Genomic DNA, 20,346 nt, shown 5'->3' on the forward strand with positions numbered 1-20,346 from the left:
AATTCTCCTTCACATCTTTCCTTGACCTCAGGATGTTCTCCGTCCATGTCAAGGTCTAGTTTAGGAGGTATTTTTGTTGACAATTCAAATCCAGCCATGGTTAGGGCCATATGAAATCAGGTTTTATGTATTTTTCCAAATTGTTTTTTTCCACTTTAATTTTAATCTAAGGGTTAGAATCGATATTTTTTTTTTAACACTTTGCTCTCTCAGACAGCCTCTTCGACAGGTTTTTCAAAGTGACAACAACCAAGTTGTGAAGTGCCGTAGGGCAATAATTATGTCTACTTTGATTTTGATAATTAGGCCTACTTTTATCAAGTCCAGCCAAATTATGGAAAATTCTGCAATAATCCATGTTTTACAGTGGATTCCATTTTGATTACAAAATTATGATTCCATCCATTTTTTCTGCATTGCGGAATTAATGTCCCTACATGCTTTCGGAAACACTCAGTAAATTTCCACAACATATCTCCAAAATGTCAGAGCCTGTGGCCCCGCCCACAGCCAGCCTGAGCGCCGTGTGAACGCACAGCCAGACAGACAGGTCCTTCACCTGGAGTGTGGTGGGAGGAGTCCAGGCTGGACACACTCAGACACGCTGCAGACAAGACAGACAGACGGGCAGATAGACAGGTCGTCAATCACAACATGGTCACGCCCACTTTAACAGCCCAGAGACGGGAGGCCATTTTAAAACACACATACCCAAATATGTTGGATATGGAGTCCAGGAGCCCACCGGGGGGAGGCTGGGATATCCGCTTACTGGAGAACAAACAAACAAACAAAATACAATTTCAAACCCCCAAAACAAATTCAAAACAAGAAACAGGTGGAATACAAATCTGACTATGGAAAAGAAACAACCACATAAAGACTCTTAAGGCAAACTTTCAAATACCAAGATTCTTAAAGTCGAACTGAACCCGTTCGTCGCGTCGGAGTCCGTTTCAGACTCAAAACATAACTTGGTTGGGAGGTGGGTCATAGTAGCATGTCGATGATTTTATTTGACAATTCTGGGGACTGGATTGGGCTTTTGCCAATCCTGGCGTGTTCCGCCTCCAAATCGAGTGGGATTCAGCGTGTCGTGGCGCTCTCCTCGGGAAGAGCCTGCTGACGCGAGGTTAGTGGCTGAGTGGAGCTCAGCGAGCCGCAGGCAGCCAGCTGCCTTCGTGTTGCCGAGTGTGCAGCCTGTCGGCCTGGAATCTCCGATCCCTGTCAACCAGGCTCTCTGAGGCTTATCGCTATTGCATTAAATAATATTCCTGGAATGCAAGTTTTAACGAGCCAGTTACATTTCTTTGCATTCTTAGACATTACCGTTTGATTTAGTTTGCATAATTGGTCAAGTTAATAGTTAGTTTATGGGCTAGAAACTCTGCCAGATGACAGGCACTAGGTGCCATTTTCCCCTTCATTTGGAAGAGAAAATTATCCTGAAATGAAGATTTGATTGACAGCTGCCATGTCGTGATATGATTGGTTGAAATGGAGTAGAAATTTGATTGGTTGAAATGGAGTAGAAATTTTATAGTACTAGGTGACGTCAGCAAACTGTAGATTACTGTTATGAATGAAATCTTGAAAAATGAACTTTTGATGTGAAAAAGTGTGAACAACTAAAGAAATTAGATTTTTGTGGGTTTTTTGCATACATTATTAAATAGGTGCACTGAATACCCAGGTATTTGAACTAAAAGAAAATAAGTCATTTTTGGGTTCAACTCGACTTTAAAGGAGAATTCTGTTTTTTTACACGAACCTGGTTTCCAGCTTTAAATATGATGTTTAAGTCATCCTGACAACTTCAGTTTGATTAGCATCAGCATTACCCTCCATTCTATGGCGAGACTAACTAACTTCACGACTGGAGCTCACTGTAAACTGCGCGGACAGTGCCGGTAAGGCATGGTGTATCTTGGTTATGTGGGAGGGGGGATGTGGCAAATGAGCTAAACTCCCGAAAAAGTGGAGTATCCCTTTAACTATTGTTGATGTGCAGAGCAGCCATCTTGGATTTTTGAGGTCGGGGCTGCTGAGGCTCTTCCGAGTTTGGGAGAGAAAATACGAGCACTGGTGACGTCACCGTCGGAGCTCATGACCTTTGAACAGTCACATTCCCATTTCTCAGTTTGAAAGGAACGGGCCATCAGTGTGTGGTCGAGTGTGAGTGACCTCTGACCTGGGGGTCCTGCTGAGTGCTCTGTTGGGGGAAAGCTCTCCGCCTCCCTTCCCTGCCTCCTCTGCCAGAACCTCGATGTCATCGTCCCTGAGGAGAACAGATACAGGAGAACAAACAAGAGGAGAACAAACAGAAGACATACAGAGGAGAACAGACACAGGAGAACAAACACAGGAGAACAGACAGAACAGAGGAGAACACTGGTCAGTTCACAGTCCAGCCAGCAGGGGGCTTAACTCTGTCACTGGACTCTGCAGGAGGCAACCAGCAACCACAGTTTGAACGTCAACATTTCGGAAAGTGGCTGCTGGAAACGTCAAAGGCTTTCTTGCTGCTGTAGCTGCTGGACAAACATCTCCTCCACAGGGCTCTCCTGCTCTCCTGATGCCTACTAAGGATGAACTCAAAGAGCCACTAACCAATCGAGTGACGGCACGCACACCTGCATGCACTTTCCCTGCTCAACTGATAATCAGGCTCATTCATAGCCTCATGTGGTAATTGGCATCGACCATTTATGGTTGGATTGGGGCGGAGCCACATGTGGAATGTGGAGTGAATTGATAAGGGGGTAATTGCCTGCAGCAGGTGTGCACACTTGTCTCCCAGAATGTGCAAGGCTCAGAATAGACCCTTTTCACAGGGGCCATTTTGTGCCAAAAAGGCACGGTAAACCCAGGTGCAAGCAACACACTAATGAGGGTTTCCAAATTCCAATCATGTTAGTTGGAAACCCTCATTAGTGTTTTGCTTGCACCTGTGTTTACCGTGCCTTTTCGGCACCCAATTATTGGCCTAAGTTGTCTTTGTAAGTGTTTTTTCTTATGCATGGAATACCTTTGCAAGACCACACTAGATTGTGAAACACAGATTGGATGGCGTAGACCAGCGTTTCTCAACTGGTGGGTCGCGACCCAAAGGTGGGTCGCGGGGCCGTTTTGATTGGGTCGCGGACATTGGCAATTTTTTTTTTTTTTTTTTCATATTTCATTTGAGTTAAATTCAGATTATTGAAACTGGATTAGCCTGACCAGTTTTACTTGTTTAACAAGCTGAAGCATATGCTCTGCCTGTAATTCAAGAGAAGTCTGCCTTTTCATTTCATATTTAATTTTAGTTCAATTCAGATTATTGAAACTGGATTAGCATGGCCCCAGTTTAATTAAAAGTTATGACCAGTTTAACTAAAAAGCATATAGCCTGCCTGTGATTCAAGAAAAGTCTGCCTTTTTATTTCATATTACGGTAGTTAAATTCAGACTATTGAAACTGGATTAGCATGACCAGGTTAACTTGTTTTATTATTATTATTATTATTATTATTATTATTAACTTGTTTAAAAACATATAGGCATGTAATTCAAGATAAGTCTGCCTTTTATTTCATATTTCATACAGTTCAAATAAGACTTTCTGAGCATGACCAGTTTGACTTGTTTAAATTTAAAAACATATAGGCCTGTAATTCAAGTCTGCCTTATTTCAATTGGTTTTTAGCCCTAGTTGCACTTCTGTTGCACTTTTTTGTTCATTTGAGGTTTATAACAGTGCATGAAGGCATTGTGTATTAAATTAATGCGCTATTTTTTGTGCAATAAATTTGAGTGGTTTAAAAAAAAATCTGAAATTTGGGTCGCGGCTTCATGACAAGGAAAATAGTGGGTCCTGAGGCTACACCAGTTGAGAACCACTGGCGTAGACAGTTACTGTCATAGTCTTAGTATGGATTCTAGGCACGTATTGATAAATGAGACCCCTGGTCCTCACCCTCATAAACAACAAATCACACCACACGTACACTTTCCACCAGACGATACAATATTATATAGATTCTTTGGAGAATGATACGATATTTTCCGATATCACAAAGTCTGTCGCGATACGATGTCTATCAATTCAATTCAGGGGTCTGCGATCGATATGGGATGATATCCTATGCTCATTTAACACCATCAGCATATTAGCTACACAATGTTTTACCTCTCACATGGCAATAAAGACTTTTTAATACTTTTTAAGGGTCTTCATTTCCCCTAAATTGATTTATCAACTTTTAATACCTTTCAAGACCCCGCGGATACCCTGATGATAGACAGATGGCTCATCCAATCACCTGCCGGCTATTTCTTTTAAAGTGCCTGCTCTTTGAAAGGGTTTCCCGAGCAACTCGTTCCCATATGCTCATGTGAAAACAGACCATCTGGCAGCGTCATGTTAGTGACATTCTACATTTAGAAGCCTTTTTATGGGCTTCAACTGAGCTGATTCAAACACCTAATTGCATAGAAACATATTTGCAGCATTTCTAAATGTAAAGCTGGTGGATGAAACAGGTGAACAGAGGGATCTGTACTCACGGGTCGATGGCAAAAGGCTCCTTGGCTGCGTCAGCCAGGTCCTTCTGCAGCTTGGCCTGTCTGCGTCTGGAACACAACACACACAACACACCAGGTTCCTCCACAGTTTCTATCAAAACAAAATCCCATACTCCAGACCTTCACGTGTGTGTGTGTGTGTGTGTGTGTGTGTGTGTGCGTGTGTGTGTCTGTGTGCGTGTGTAGTGTATCGTTTTTCCATTGTTCTTGACTGGATGTGAGTTTGGTGGAGAGCATATGTTCTAGACTGGATGTGAGTTTGGTGCAGACCCTGTTCTTGACTCAGGGTATCTGCAGGAATCCTGAAGTTAAATTCAATACCTTTTTAAGACTTTCAATATATTTTAACACATTGACTGCCAGCCGTTTTTTTTTTGCTGTAGGTAGCTTCTGCCAGGCCGTTTTTTGAGGATTCTGGCTCATTTTACAAGAGCCGAGGATTCTTTTCTGCTTGGAGTTTGTGAACACGAAGTTCACAAAAGTACTAATAGAATGTGTGCTTTCTCTGTCTAAAAGAGTTAGTTTGTAGAGTTAGTAGTTATGTAGATATTAGCCGTTGAGTACAGCATGGTTTCAGCTGTCTGAGAGTGAAAGCTGAGATAATCGCAGTTTTGTGAAATTCAATCAAACAGGCAGAACAGTCACTTTAACCATTTATTTTTGGCATCAGTGAGAGATCAGACATCCAAACAATATAGTTCCGAACGCCCTCTCCTTCAACTCCTCCCTCCGTGGGCGTGTCTAGTGGCTTTCAGCCTGCGTTTGTCACAAGCGAGTGCTCTGCTGCAGCCTCCCTCCCTGGCAGCGAGTTTGAGCAGCCTCCCTCCCCGCCTACAGTATGAGAATGAGGCTCGTTCGTTTCTGGGTTTTCGGAATGCGTGCGATTCTGGCCTTTCTGCGGGCGTTTCAAAGTGTGTTTTACCCATAATATATTATGCAAATTTGCAATCCCCCGTGTGCTGCTGCTGGCGCGGCCCGAGAGCGGCGAGTCTGGTGACTGATGACTGTAAAATCGGCAAGCCATTTCCTTGAGAATGGAGGAAGCAGCCGCGGGAGGCGGCTGCTTTTGGTTGACTTTCTATCTGTCGGGAGGGCACCGTCGCCACCTAGCTGGTCGGTAAAATAGATTATACACATTCTCTTCCTCCAATTCTGCTATAGGAGACGTAAAAGGGGTTGATCGATGTCCCACCGTCAAAAACAAAAATGTTTATGTAAGACGAGATATCTCGTCTTTGGCACTTAACGGTTGGATTATGTAAGACGAGATATCTCGTCCATGGCACTCAACGTGTTAAGAGCTCGACGCCACTTTCGTCACATCAGCGATAGGCGTGTAAATCACAAGTTTCATCACAATACGATATTATATTGATTCTTTGGACAACGATATGTTTCACAAAGTCTGCTGATTCAATTCAGGGGTCTGCGATCGATATGAGACGATTCATATGCTAATTTAACACCATCAGCACAATAGCTACAAAATGTAATACCTCTCAAATGGTGACCAGCTCAGTGGCCTTGTGGTCTGAGTGTCCGCCCTGAGACTGGGAGGTTGTGAGTTCGATCTCCGGCCGAGTCATACCAAAGACTATAAAAATGGGACCCATTTGCCTCCCTGCTTGGCACTCAGCATCAAAGGGTTGGAATTGGGGGGTTAGATCACCATATGATTCCCGAGCGCGGCGCTGCTGCTGCTGCTCACCGCTCCCCCAGGGGATGGGTCAAATGCGGAGAACAAATTTCACACATTGTGTGACAATCAGTGGGACTTTACCTTTATTAAGACTTTTTTTCCCAATTTTCCCTAAATTGATTGATTTAATACTTTTCAAGACCCCTCAGATACCCTGTGTGATTTTTGTGCAGACCCTACGTCAGGGGTCCCCAATTAGTTCCCCCCAAGGGCCAACTTATGCTGAGGGCCAAGGGCCGATGGGCAAAAACGTCCATGCGGGGGGGGGCTGCCGGTTGGGGTTGCCGGGCGACCAACGCCGGTGCTGGCAGTTTGAAATCAGATTTAGAGGAATAGCTCATTTTAAATGAACAGTAGGATTAGACGGTTGTGATGTGACTGAACTTCCTCAGTGTTTAACAGTAATTTCTTACACATGAGATTACTTTTAGCCTTTTAGTCATCAAGATTATTGAAAAATCTTCCAGACTGAAATGTTACAACAGAAGTGGGCCACGCAGCGGGCCGCTATTTGGGGAACCCTGCCGGCCTACGTTCTTGACTGGATGTGATTCTGGTGCAGAGGGTATTTCATATAATGATGCTGACAGCAGCTGGGTGATAAGAGCATCGCTCTATCTGAACATTATTCTGATCATCAACACAAACTGTGGATCTAAACTGGCTCAAAGCTCTAGTATCGGAAGTGTGACGATTTGTCTCGGGTTAGGCAGTACCTGCAGTCCTTCTCGTTCTGGGCGTTGAGGCGGTTGGCCTCCTGGGCCTTCTCCGCCATCCAGCGGGACACCAGCTCCTGGTTGTCCTCGGTGGTCCTCCTCAGCTTCTCCTCCAGAGCGTTGAAGGTGATCTGCAGCGCGTCGTACTCGTCCTTCAGCGTCTGATTGGCTCGCTCCAGGTCCTGCAGGCGGGCGGGGGGGGACAGGGAGGGGGTTAAGGGGAAATACCGGAGCGGATCTGGAGCGGACAGACCAGGGCTGAAGATGTGAGCTGGTTCCTTCCTACCTGCAGAAAGCTCCTCAGATCCCGACACTCTCCCTCCAGGCTGGAGATCTGCTGCTGGTACTCCAACATCCTGAGACACGGCAAGACCACAAGACTTTACATCCAGCTCTATATCCATCATATGCATATTACCAATATCCTGTTATATTGTATCTTATTGTAGCCACGTTTACTTCCCGTTCAACACACCTGCACCTAGTGTAATAAATGATGTAGGTATGTTCATGAATAGTCACATAGACTCTATAGATCATCTGTTAAACATCTGTTAAACAGTTGAATTGTTGAATGTCAACTAATAAGCTGTTGAAATGTTACAAATGCTCTGTGGATGCCTTTTTTTTTGGCTTCAGTACCCCCTCTTTCCCTGATTTCTGAATCCAAGTAGCCCATTTACCCCATTTACCCCAACTACAACATTTTGCTTCATTTACCCCAACTACAACCCCTAACCCTATAACTACAACATTTAACCCAACTACAACCCCTAACCCTATAACTACAACATTTACCCCAACTACAACCCCTAACCCTATAACTACAACATTTAACCCAACTACAACCCCTAACCCTATAACTACAACATTTACCCCAACTACAACCCCTAACCCTATAACTACAACATTTAACCCAACTACAACCCCTAACCCTATAACTACAACATTTAACCCAACTACAACCCCTAACCCTATAACTACAACATTTTGCTTCGAAAGGTGCAAGAGAACACTATGGCATATAATGCAATGAATGAATGATAACCCACCTTTTGAGGAATAGAACACTACAAAACCAGAAATACCACATCGCGAACAAATTGAGCAAGTCAACATCCATGTCTGTCCAGACTCATACAAGCAGAGATACCTTGAAGCCCACAGCGCAGTGGGGTGCCAATTCGTCGACCACTGTATGCAACGCTGTGCGTGTGTGTGTGTGTGTGTGTGTGTGTGTGTGTGTGTGGGGGGGGGGGGGACTGACTTGGCCTCGTTGCTCTGGATCTCCTTGTCTTTCTGTTGGATCTGGTTGTTCAGGTCGATCACACTCTGGGCCAGCTGATACAAAAACACAGAAACAACACACACACACAGTCAACCCACATCTCTAGGCTCTTTCATACACAGATCGCGCAAAAATAGCCGTTTAGGAGTCCCATAAAGGCAGCCGCCTCGCCACAGAAATTGCTTTCACACGAGCCAAGCAGCACGGCCACATTACCGTGCTGCTTTGTACTTTCAGGTGAAATCCCCCGCTCCCGCATTGAAAGGCGAGCAGAGGGATTTCCAGCTCCTCCTAGCCCAAATTAATATTTTCATAGGTTAGTGTAGCCTAGGCTACTGTATGATGAACGAATTCAATTCAACAACAGACTTTCCTCCTTCTCCTAGTCCGCTGAGGAGATCTGTATCGGCATTTTCATTTGCCGATATCATAACTTAATAAAAAAATGCGCTAATTTGCGGCTGCTGCACCTGGAAGAATCCTCTCCTACAGTAGTTCTGTGTCTGGAGCAATGTCCCGCCCACAGCGCTATCTGATTGGTTACACATCAAGCAATAGCCTATCAGAGGCCTCAGAGATGAAATCTTGACACCTCACCTCAGTGGTCTCTGTTCAGCGCAGCCTGCACTAAACAGGGGGACAGTGCGAGGCTGCCTGAAGCGAGAGCAGCGGACTAGTTGGCTGTTGTGACTGTAACAGTCACACTGTGTTAAGGTAAAGCAGCAGATATTGCCATGCCAAAGTTGTAATAAAGTTAATATACATAATAATTACCTACGCTGACATTGCAAAAACACCACGATCTTATGAGCGATTCGTATGAAGCGCTGCCTCGCACAGTGCAAAGTGTGGTGTGTGGAGATAGGTCTGTCTATCAGTCTACTTTTTTTACTTTCACTCGTCACTTTCTTGATACATGAGGTGATTTCCCCTGTAATTTCTTTATGAATGAGCTGACCATTCGCACCTTTTCCGGCTCGCTGCGACGACCTTTCAAGTGGAGGCGGGTTGTCCGCCAATACGGCGATGTGACAACCTTTGGTGCCGGGACAAAAGGCGTACAAGAATTACCCACCAACGCGCGTTCATGCCTTTCACATCGGAGCCGCGAATCCTAATTTCCGTGCATTTTTCGGCTTTCATAGCCGGTGTGAAAGAGCCTACTGGTTCTCACATGAAGTCCAGGGCTGTGTTCCAATTCTCTTTTTGCCAGGCAAGCTGGCTGCCGGCCTCAATCTGAAAGTCGGAAGGAAGCTGACTGACTGACAACCCTCAAAATGCTCAGGTGACATCACTAATGACATCACTCACTCACTGATGACATCACTGATGAGATCACTCACTAATGGATGGCATCACTGATGACAATTGCTCGAGTGATGTCACTCGGAAGGCTGACTGACTCACAACCCTGAGGACAAATTACATCATCAGTAGCAAACATGGAAGGTTCCTAACTGAATGAAATGAATTAATTTTGACACCCCTGACCCGAATATCTCCCTAAGGCCCTGGACTACTGTCCAGAGAGTGTGTTTAGTTTCAACACACTCTCTGGACTACTGTCCAGAGAGTGTGTTTAGTTTCAACACACTCTCTTGACTACTGTCCAGAGAGTGTGTTTAGTTTCAACACACACTCTGGACTAGTGTCCAAAGAGTGTGTTTAGTTTCAACACACAGCAGCAGGGCAGAATGGGGAAGCACATGACAGCAGCATCGCTCCAACAGAATAGGGGCCTTGTTCCCAAAAAATCTGCAATATTTAGGATTTCACTCCAAATTGAAGGAAAACATGTGGAAATCATCAGCAAACAACAGCCCAACAACAACCACCTCCTAAAAAGAGTGATTTGACGTGAGCACTGCAGTCACTCTGTGGGTGATAAAAAGAGTGATATGACGTGAGCACTGCAGTCACTCTGTGGGTGATAAAAAGAGTGATATGACGTGAGCACTGCAGTCACTCTGTGGGTGATAAAAAGAGTGATATGACGTGAGCACTGCAGTCACTCTGGGTGATAAAAAGAGTGATATGACGTGAGCACTGCAGTCACTCTGTGGGTGATAAAAAGAGTGATATGACGTGAGCACTGCAGTCACTCTGTGGGTGATAAAAAAGAGTGATATGACGTGAGCACTGCAGTCACTCTGTGGGTGATAAAAAGAGTGATATGACGTGAGCACTGCAGTCACTCTGTGGGTGATAAAAAGAGTGATATGACGTGAGCACTGCAGTCACTCTGTGGGTGATAAAAAGAGTGATATGACGTGAGCACTGCAGTCACTCTGTGGGTGATAAAAAGAGTGATATGACGTGAGCACTGCAGTCACTCTGTGGGTGATAAAAAGAGTGATATGACGTGAGCACTGCAGTCACTCTGTGGGTGATAAAAAGAGTGATATGACGTGAGCACTGCAGTCACTCTGTGGGTGATAAAAAGAGTGATATGACGTGAGCACTGCAGTCACTCTGTGGGTGATAAAAAAGAGTGATATGACGTGAGCACTGCAGTCACTCTGTGGGTGATAAAAAGAGTGATATGACGTGAGCACTGCAGTCACTCTGTGGGTGATAAAAAGAGTGATATGACGTGAGCACTGCAGTCACTCTGTGGGTGATAAAAAGAGTGATATGACGTGAGCACTGCAGTCACTCTGTGGGTGATAAAAAGAGTGATATGACGTGAGCACTGCAGTCACTCTGTGGGTGAGAGCCGCCAGCCGTTATTTCTCTATAGGAAACGTTGAGGTGTTTTGAAAGGAAACGCCATAGTTGAGAAATGCCACCCTGCTGTTGTGTAAGTGACCACAGAGCAGCTTCAGCTGGTCAGGCCATGTTGGGTTTTACCTCCAGCACAGAGACATGTAGCTGTAATAACATGGAGTGATAACACAGTGTGAACACAGGGTTTTAAACGACACAAACTCTCTGCAGTGACCAAAGAAATTGTACATGGTGGCCAAGCTCGGTATTGCAAGTCATGTGACGCCATGCAGCCCAGAAAGAGAAATTCTCATCGTCTTACATGGGGGTAAAGCAGCAGCTGTTAAGCCCAGGGAAAATGTTTCCGGGTGTCACTCAAAGGTCAAAAACGACTCCTTTAATTATCAAATATTTTTTCATGAGCTAATTTTTCTTTTTTTACACCAAGAGCCGTATTTAACACATTCACTGCCAGCCGTTTTTCAATACTGTAGTTAGCTTCTGCCAGAGGGTTTTTTTGAGGATTCTGGCTCATTTTACAAGAGCCGAGGATTCTTTTCTGCTTTGACTTTGTGAACACAAAGTTCACAAAAGTACAGGGGTGGAAGGAACGAATTACAACTACTCACGTTACTGTAATTAAGTACTTTTTTTTGGTACTTGTACTTTTAAAAGTAATTTTTTCAAGCCTGTAATTTTACTCTTACTTAAGTATGGATTGCACCATGTAATCTACTTTGTTACTTTTTAAATCATACTGAGTACTGAGTACAATTTGAATTAATTAAATCCAAACATCCAAACCTTTGATCTGCATTTTACACAGCCAATAAACTATCAAGTGATCGCAAACGGGCCAATGAAAACCATGAAATGGGGGGGGGAAACGCCCACAGGTTAGATGTTGTTTTCCAGCTTGGATAGGTGACATGACCACGCCAGAGACGGGGATTTAATCAGGAGACAATGACTCTCACCTGAGAGTGAGCAGAGGGGAGACGCTGATTGAGAACTGAAAAGGCAGTCAGTCTATGGCTGCGGTGTTGCTGCTGGAGCGTTTCTCTCATTGATACGGCTGGTGACTCTCTGGGACGAGGGAGACGTTCGCAGCTGGTTAGGGCTGCCGACGCTGAAGACAGCTAGAGAGGGGGAAGTTATCCCAGTGTGGCTGTAGAGGGGAGGTCAGCTGCCTCCTGTACTAGTTAGTCAGGGCTGGGGCTGTAGGAGTGTCAACTGGCCGCCGCTCTCCAGCCGATCCTCAGCAGCGGTACACTGCCGTATGCTGTCCACAAACTTTCCTGAGTCATCACTGACTTTGTCCAGCGCCGCCGACGAAGCCGTGATTGAGTAGCCTATTTTTTTTTTTTTACCATATATATGTTTTATGTCTGTGTTTGGGTCCTGTCTTTGTTTATTTGTTAGCTTATAGGTTTTAGATAATATAGTGACTTTTGTATTGCCCTTCGGTTTCCTGTGTGGGATCATTACAGCCTCTTTGACATTGGACAGGCTCACAACATATGTTGTTGTGTTTCTGACTTGGATTGTGGTTGTTTCCACAATCTTTCCAAATCCTTACTACTGTACTGTACAGCCACCCTAGTGATGTCATCAAGGAGCGCAATAGTTGGCAAAAAGGTGAAATGTTCATCCTTCTAGCAAATCTAGGTAAATTTCAGACTTGAAAGCAGTGTCCTGTCTTTTCTGAGGTGACATGCAAATTAACTAGATTCATATGATCAAATGTTTCCTGTCCTCTTTAAGAGTCAAATGCTTACCAGTATTATTAAAAATGAATAACATCTTTGGGATAAGCAAACCTTCAGCAGGTGTGACTGACAGACTCCTCCCACCCACCAGTTTTCAGTTATTTAGGGTTTTGCTCCCTGTTGATACTAAGAAGCGATTGATATTTCATTCATATCATTTATTAGATAAATATGCTTTGTTGAAAGTGTAGAATGTAGTTTCTACATGGATCTCCCGTTTCAAGTGAATGCCTGTGACAGCCTGCTATTAAAAATCGATGGTTAAAAAAGTAACTAATACTCTGAGTAGTTTTTTAGAAGAGTACTTTTTACTTTTACTTAAGTATATTTTTAACACCAGTACTTTTACTTGTAATTGAGTAATATTTCAGTAAGGTAACAGTACTTCTACTTGAGTACAAACTTTCAGTACTTCTTCCACCACTGCAAAAGTACTAATAGAATGTGTGCTTTCTCTGTCTAAAAGAGTTAGTTTGTAGAGTTAGTAGTTATGTAGATATTAGCCGTTGAGTACAGCATGGTTTCAGAGATTTTCAGAGAGTTTTGAGATAAATGGATTTTTAGAACCACCTCACGTGCCTGTGATTATCGGTGCCCTTGGGCAAGTCTGTATACTGTATTTTGTGTGTGTGTGTGTGTGTGTGTGTGTGTGTGTGTGTGTGTGTGTGTGTGTCTCCAAACTCCTCCCTCCGTCTGTGCTGCTGCTGCTGGCTCCGCGGCCGCTCTCGGGCGAGTCTGGATTACTGTAAAACGGGCTCGTTCGTTTCTTGGGGTGTCGGCTGAGAGCTTTGATGAAGCTTTTGCGATTCTGGTCTTATTTATGCTCAAAGGTACTCGATTGTGTGTGTGTGTGCGCGCGCGTGCGCCGTGTGTGTGTGTGTGTGTGTGTGTGTGTGTGTGTGAAATCGAAAGCGTTTTCGCCCAGCTATTTCCTTGAGAATGGCTTTCTCCCGCGGCTGTTTTTGCTCGGCTTTCTCTCTGTCTGGAGAGCACTGTCGCCACTTAGCTGGTCGGTAAAATAGATTATACACATTCTCTTCCTCCAATATTGGTATAGGAGACGTAAAAGGGGTTGATCGATGTCCCACCGTCAAAAAAAAAAAAAAAAATTTTAAGCCGAGATATCTCGTCTTTGGCACTCAACGGTTGGATTCTGTAAGCCGAGATATCTCGTCATTGGCACTCAACGTGTTAAGCTGTATTTTCTGGGGGTCTATGAACGTGCATCCATGACTGTGCATGGCCGCGGGAACGCAGCTTCCGCGTCATCACTTCCTTGTTTATGTGAAGCTTCAAACTTGGACACCAGGCTGCTCGGATTGGTCTCTGTGTGCCGTGTTACTATTACAGTCCGAGTTTGGCTTTTTTTTTTACGACGAAGTAACGTTATTTTACACGAGTAGCCCACCGTTACCGCAAAACACAACAACGGCGCGCGGCTCTCAGCTTTTCGTGGGCTGGACACGTGACACGACTCTGGTCTGTGACTGACCTCTCCTCGTTTCTTGTGTAGGTCCGTCAGCTCCTCCTGCTGGTGTTTGAGCCGCATCTGAGCCATCTCCTGTTGCAGGCCATCGCTCCGCATGGGGTCCGCCCCCGCGCTAAAACACACAAACACACACACACACACACACACACACAAACAAACACACAAACACACATTACCATGACGACGGGATGTTGACGCACACATTGGCGAGTAAAGTAGCCTAAAAGTTTAATCGTTTCTTTTCTTCCATCTGCCAGTTTGAAAATGTAACAAGGCGACGATACTGCACATTAGTCTACTGAGCAAACGCTCAAAATCAGTGATTGCTGTCACAATGGAGCTATTTAACACTTATTTTAACAAATATGGTTTGCAGCAGCTTTAGGGTTGGTCTCTCCGTCAGGTCTCACCTGCTGTCGTGCCCTCTCTGCACGTCATATTTCTCTGGCTGGTATCTCTCTGACAGAACGGTCTGCAGGTCCGACTTCTCCAACAGGCGGTTATCTGCACACACACACACACACACACACACACACACACACACACACACACACACACACACACACACACACACACACACACACACACACACACACACACAGAGGAGGATACAAATGGTCTATATTCATTTGAGGGGATTTGTTTTGTAGCTTAAAGCCCCATTACACTCGTACCTTAATATGACAGCTTTTGAATCTTTTTGATGCTACACTGACGTCTAATAGGGAGAATGGCGCCCTCCTCCAAAGGCCTGTTCCTTTGACAGTGTTCAGTAGCCTCGGTAGTAAAATCATCAGTGATGATGATTTTCTTTTCGTTAAACTCATTTCATTTCCATCTCTAACACAGACTCAACACCCAGAAGAAGACGAAGAAAACACACTCACACAAACAGTGCGCTGTTGTCCACACTACGCTTTAGCAACTTTATGCACTAATTACTTTTTTTAAGTGCCCCCAAAATTTTGTAAATGCCCCCATTTTTTAGACCGTGGGGGCAAAATTTGCCCCCAAAATATTTTCTAAATGTCCTGCGCTGTGCTAGTCTCGGTTTCCAGACGTTAGGCGCCACCTAACCACCAAACGTCTGGGAATTTACTGTTCCAAATCTGGTTCATTGAGCCCGGCGAGAACGGCCGGCAGCAGACACGCCTACATTTATTATTAAAATTTTATTTGGTAGCGGCAATGCAATGTTTCATAGTTCCAATATAGAGCAAGACACTGATGTGCTGCAAAGAGAGTTTATACCTGTTGTTTATTTTACAATAATTTTTCCTACCCGGAAGTGGTCCGCTTGCTACTGTGAATGCTGTGAAGTCATCAGCCAATACATCCATGTCATCAGCAGGCTCTGTAACGTAGCCTCAGGAGTCTGGCTTATCGCTGGGTAAAAGACCTCTAGCATCCGGGGCCGGATGAAACACGTCCTATTAACAGGTTATGTTTGTTTCTAAGTGATTAATATGTTTCTCCGCAAACGCGACAGCACCGGTTCTGCATGAGCGTCACTGCCCCCAGAAAGCAGGCCCGCCCACAACACTCATGATTGGTTCTCTGATGCAAGGCTTCCAACAGCACCACCTAACGTTATGAAAAGATTTAAATAGTAATATTCTCAGTCTTACAGTAGTGAAACGGATTAAGACTGAGAGCTGAGTCTAGCACTGTGCTAAGTACTCCAAGTGGACACAAACTGGTTCCAAAAAGGTAAAAATCAAAATGCACTGTGGGTTATAAAGTCCACTTGCAATTTTTTATCAATTTCATTAATCGATTAATTGGTCATGTTAACGATCAATTAATCACTATATTTATTTATAATTTATAATTTATTATTATTTTAAATACTGGAGTACCCTCCTATTATGAACGAGTACTCGGATACTCGACAGTCGCTATGACACCGCATGGCTGTGCCGCTGCACTGCACGTTTGCAAGGACAGCTGACCTCTGCATGTGAGACACCAACGCACAGAGGCAGGCGACTGGAGCAGTAGGCTATCGGTATCACTACATCACTACCAATATTGAAAGGTGCAAAACAATGAACGTTATCGCTACAGACCCTGACCCACAACGTGTGTGTTGAATTCAACTAGCTGGCAGAAAACAGACCAAATGACTGGCGGATAACATTAGATTCGTGTGGGCTGGGCTGTTTTGGAAGCTAAAGTGCAAATTATGCTCGAGCGAAATCGCCGGCGCTGATTGCGCCGAGGGGGTCGCCGCAGCTGGCCGTCCTATCGGCGCAGCTCGGCGGAGGGGCCGCGCAGCTCCTCGAAAATGTGACTCCGCGCCGGCGTAAACTCCTTGTTGTGAGGAATGAGGAAATGCCATTTCCTCATTTAACAGTGCTTGTCCCTCATCTAGCAAAGCCTTCTGCAGGCTCACCGGAATGAGTTTTGAAACGGAGGGACAATAAAATGTCCCCCCACCGACATGATTGCAAGTTCTTGGTAAACGACACGATAACGTTTTGGACGTGTACCGCAGCCAACATGCCGAGTTAACGTTCGAGTATGCACAGTCTCGCTGTCGCCGCTCGTCGGCGGCAAGGCTCCAAGTCGAGGCTGCGCAGAACCTTGTCAGCGCCTTTACATTACGTTAAGGAGAGATAGAAACGTGTTTCACAGACATAGATCGTGTTTCTATCTATCTCAGCAGGACAAGTACAATTGAGGAGAACCACTGGTGGAAAAAAGTGACATGCGACACCAGATGTTGGAGTGACATTATCAATCTTACTTAAGGAACCTGATGAGCATGCTAGCTAGCAGACTGTGTGGACAGCACACACGTGGTCATTATCATCATGGCAGCTTAAAGTGGTCAGATATACGAACATTGGTGGATGATCTCCTCAAAGGCGTGTCTCTGGACTCTGTCTCTGAGCTTCAGCTGCTCCAAGATGTGTCTCTTCCATGTGCACTCCACACGCCGCTCCGCCATGGCCACCTGACACACACGCACGCACGCACACACACACACACACACACACACACACACACACACACACACACACACACACACACACACACACACACACACACACACACACACACACCTCAGTCAGAACGCATGGCAGCAACAGTATCACCAGGGCTGAATTTCATATCCTGCAAATATAATCATACTTACATCAATATAATCATCTTTTTGTAACGACACATTGTTGAATGATAGCCTTCTTTAACTTTCTGATTTCGGTGTGCTGATGAACAGCTCCTTTTATCGTTACAATAAAAAGTGCTCTGAGAACACATGATTTGGCCTCCGCAGTGTTTAAACTTTACGGTCACATGTGGGCTGGGAACATTTTTGAGATTTTCAAGTAGAGGCCACGAGCGCTGAAGACATCCATTAAGACCAATGCTAGCTTGTCGGGAAGGCAGCTAAATAATACATTATGGGAAGGGAACAGCTACTGACCTGACCTCTCACCTCAAGATATCTGCATGAAAATGGGTTCCATTCTCGCGGACGGCTTCCGGCCTGTTGAGTGTTATTGCTACGCAGTGCTGGGGAAACGGGGCTCGCTCTCCTATGGTTTACGCCTACTGACGCCAAACTCAATACAAAGATCTGTCCGTTTTACTGCTGATTGTCACTAAGTGTGCCAGACTGCTATAACATGACCTATAGTGAAGAGGATTCCCCACACACAGCCAGTAGAATGATCAGGTGCTGGTCGGTTGCAGGATCATCATAAATCAAATTAAGAAAATAACCACCGCACACTGGAATGACTTACTGAGATGTATTTAGTGACAGCTTTTATTTTATATTTATTTTGTAATATTCAGGTTAAAAACTGAAGCTCAGACTACATACTTGTTTGCTCACAGATTTCACGTGGGCGCTCATTGTTTTGACTTGCTGTGTGCCCCCAGTTCCGGTTGCGTGATGTCAGGGTGTCTGCAAGAATGTGTGTCTTGCGGACAGTCCGGACACCCTGACATCAGGCAACTTCTTAAGGTTTCGCTGACGTCACGCAAGCAAAGGGGGCAGGCCACAAGACGTGACACAGACACAGACGTGGTCTGAGCTTCGGTTTTCTCTTTTTTTTTTACTATATATTTTTCCCCCGACTATTTTATCCCATTTTTATCCCCCATTAGTGCTAATTTTAATTTATTTATCCTGGTTGCTGCTCCACCCTCTGCCGATCTGGGGAGAGCCGAAACTGGCTCCATGCTTCCTCCGAGACATGGGCAGTTAGCCAGCCACTTCTTTTCACCTGAGAGGGGAAGTTTCACCGGTAGGACATAGCACGTGGGAGGATCACGCTATTCCAACCAGTTCCCCTCCCTCCGAACAGGCGCACCGAACGACAAGAGGAGGCACCACATCAGCAACCAGGATATTGCATGTTTTGGTGAAGGGTTCATAGATGAAGGAAAACCCAAGGGGGCACGGGGAGAACATGCAAACTCCACACAGAAAGGCCCTTTTGACAACCCCACCCGGGCAGTGGGCACTCGAGGACATGCGGACGGGCACGCATTCCTTCAGCGTTCACAGCATCCCAGGTGGGAATCGAACCCAGGACCTTTGAGCTGTGAGGCGACAGCGCTACCACTGCACCACCGTGCCCCCCTGAGCTTCGGTTTTCAGCCCAAATATTGAAAAGGACCCCACTGATTCATAACAGGTCTAAAGTCATGTTATGGCAGTCTGACACACTTAGTGACAAGCAAGACAACAGTAAAACTGACAGGTTTTTGTATTGAGTTTGGCGTCGTCAGTGGGCATAACCCATAGCGGTGGTCTTTAATGAAGTTCAAGTTCAATTCAACGGTTCAACCAGATAGTTTAATATAAACCCCAACTTCCAGTCACTTGCTGTATCTGTGCCACAAAGGTTTCGCCACTGCCACGCCCACTTAGGAGACTGGTCAGCCAATGAAGTCATACCATACCTGTCTACTCTCTGGTTGAACAGCTGAAGTTCATTAATTAAACGGGAACTGCCTGGTGTAACGTTAACGTTATTGGACGTTTACCCAATTGTACACTGTATATAATGCACAGTCTACACTTTGTTTACGTTCACCAACAAGCGACTGGCGTTCATCTGACGTAGCTACTGTAGTTGTCCAGCAGTAATGTTAACGTTAGCTAGTTAGCATTGTGTTGCTGAAGGAAAGCACCCAGAATCATACTGATAATGGTCCAGGCTAACGTTAGCCACAGAACAACCAACCCATAGTAACGTACACATGCCATTCGAGTCGTTCATATCAGCTAGCAGCGCAGGCGCGCTGTTCGTGGAGCTGCTGTGTTGTGTGTGTGCTAGCTGATTAGCAGACAAACAAACACCCGTGACTTGACATGTTAACGCTGGTTAGCTTAGCATGCTAACTTAGCTAAGCTAGCTCGAGACGTTCGCAGTGAAAAGCGACGACTCACTCACACCATCTACCTGCGTCCCTCCTCCAGGCCGCGGGCCGCTGCTTCAGGATCGGTCTGTCTGTCAGTATCTCAGAGTTTGCTGTGTTAAATAATCCACTGCAGCTAAACTGGCTAGCCCACATCTGCTTCTTCACTCCTCTCCTTCAACTTCACGTCCATTTTGGCTCCGACTGCAGGAGACTTCCTGGAGTGTCGCGGGGAAATGACGTCAGATATAAATTGAAGGGTGATAATTTAATAGATCCATAGTGGTGGCAGAGATGTAGCGTTATCAACGTATCAACCAATGAAGTTTTAAAATCAACATTAAACATGTTAAAGTCAGCGGTCATTTCAGAACCACAGTGAAATAGACAGCTCCTCTGCTCTCAGGTGCTGCTTACTTTGACTGTAGCCTATGTACCAGGTGTCAGAGCATGGTCTATGACCTCTATTCCCCATACAATTATGTCTGTTTCTCTGTCTGTCTGTCTGTCTGCGATTTTTGATGATTTCGGTCAGTAAAGATGATCACTGATGATGTCACAATGTGTATGACATCATCACTGATGTCACTCGAGCACATCATCAGTCAAGCGGGCGAGCCCTATAGGACGAATCAGCGTGACGTCACTTGACACCCAGAAATGAGGAACCCCGCAGCAGTTAATAGTATGAGTTGTGCCAAACAAACGTTAATATCTCAAAAACTATACAT

At 45.1% G+C, this 20,346-nt stretch overlaps 1 protein-coding gene across 3 annotated transcripts in view; it reads right to left on the minus strand.

The window, feature by feature from the left end:
• LOC310776864 (autophagy-related protein 16-1-like) overlaps positions 1 to 19,807 on the minus strand; it is a 37,291-nt gene extending 17,484 nt beyond the window's left edge. Inside the window, exons 1-11 of one of the 3 annotated variants that reach the window (XM_083637066.1) lie at positions 19,660 to 19,807; positions 17,081 to 17,192; positions 14,644 to 14,737; positions 14,237 to 14,345; positions 8,249 to 8,322; positions 7,268 to 7,337; positions 6,982 to 7,163; positions 4,549 to 4,614; positions 2,192 to 2,278; positions 712 to 771; positions 560 to 604 (exon numbers count right to left, since the gene is read on the minus strand). In XM_083637066.1, the coding sequence (XP_083493192.1) occupies positions 560 to 604; positions 712 to 771; positions 2,192 to 2,278; positions 4,549 to 4,614; positions 6,982 to 7,163; positions 7,268 to 7,337; positions 8,249 to 8,322; positions 14,237 to 14,345; positions 14,644 to 14,737; positions 17,081 to 17,186 (893 nt within the window). In that variant the 5' untranslated portion in view covers positions 17,187 to 17,192; positions 19,660 to 19,807. Of the gene's footprint in view, positions 1 to 559; positions 605 to 711; positions 772 to 2,191; positions 2,279 to 4,548; positions 4,615 to 6,981; positions 7,164 to 7,267; positions 7,338 to 8,248; positions 8,323 to 14,236; positions 14,346 to 14,643; positions 14,738 to 17,080; positions 17,193 to 19,650 lie in introns of all 3 variants that reach the window. The other 2 variants (XM_083637065.1, XM_083637067.1) reach the window with 2 other exon arrangements.
• Positions 19,808 to 20,346: the final 539 nt, after the last annotated feature.

This window comes from Poromitra crassiceps, assembly GCF_964638095.1.
Source record: "Poromitra crassiceps genome assembly, chromosome: 5".
Classification (NCBI taxonomy): domain Eukaryota; kingdom Metazoa; phylum Chordata; class Actinopteri; order Beryciformes; family Melamphaidae; genus Poromitra; species Poromitra crassiceps.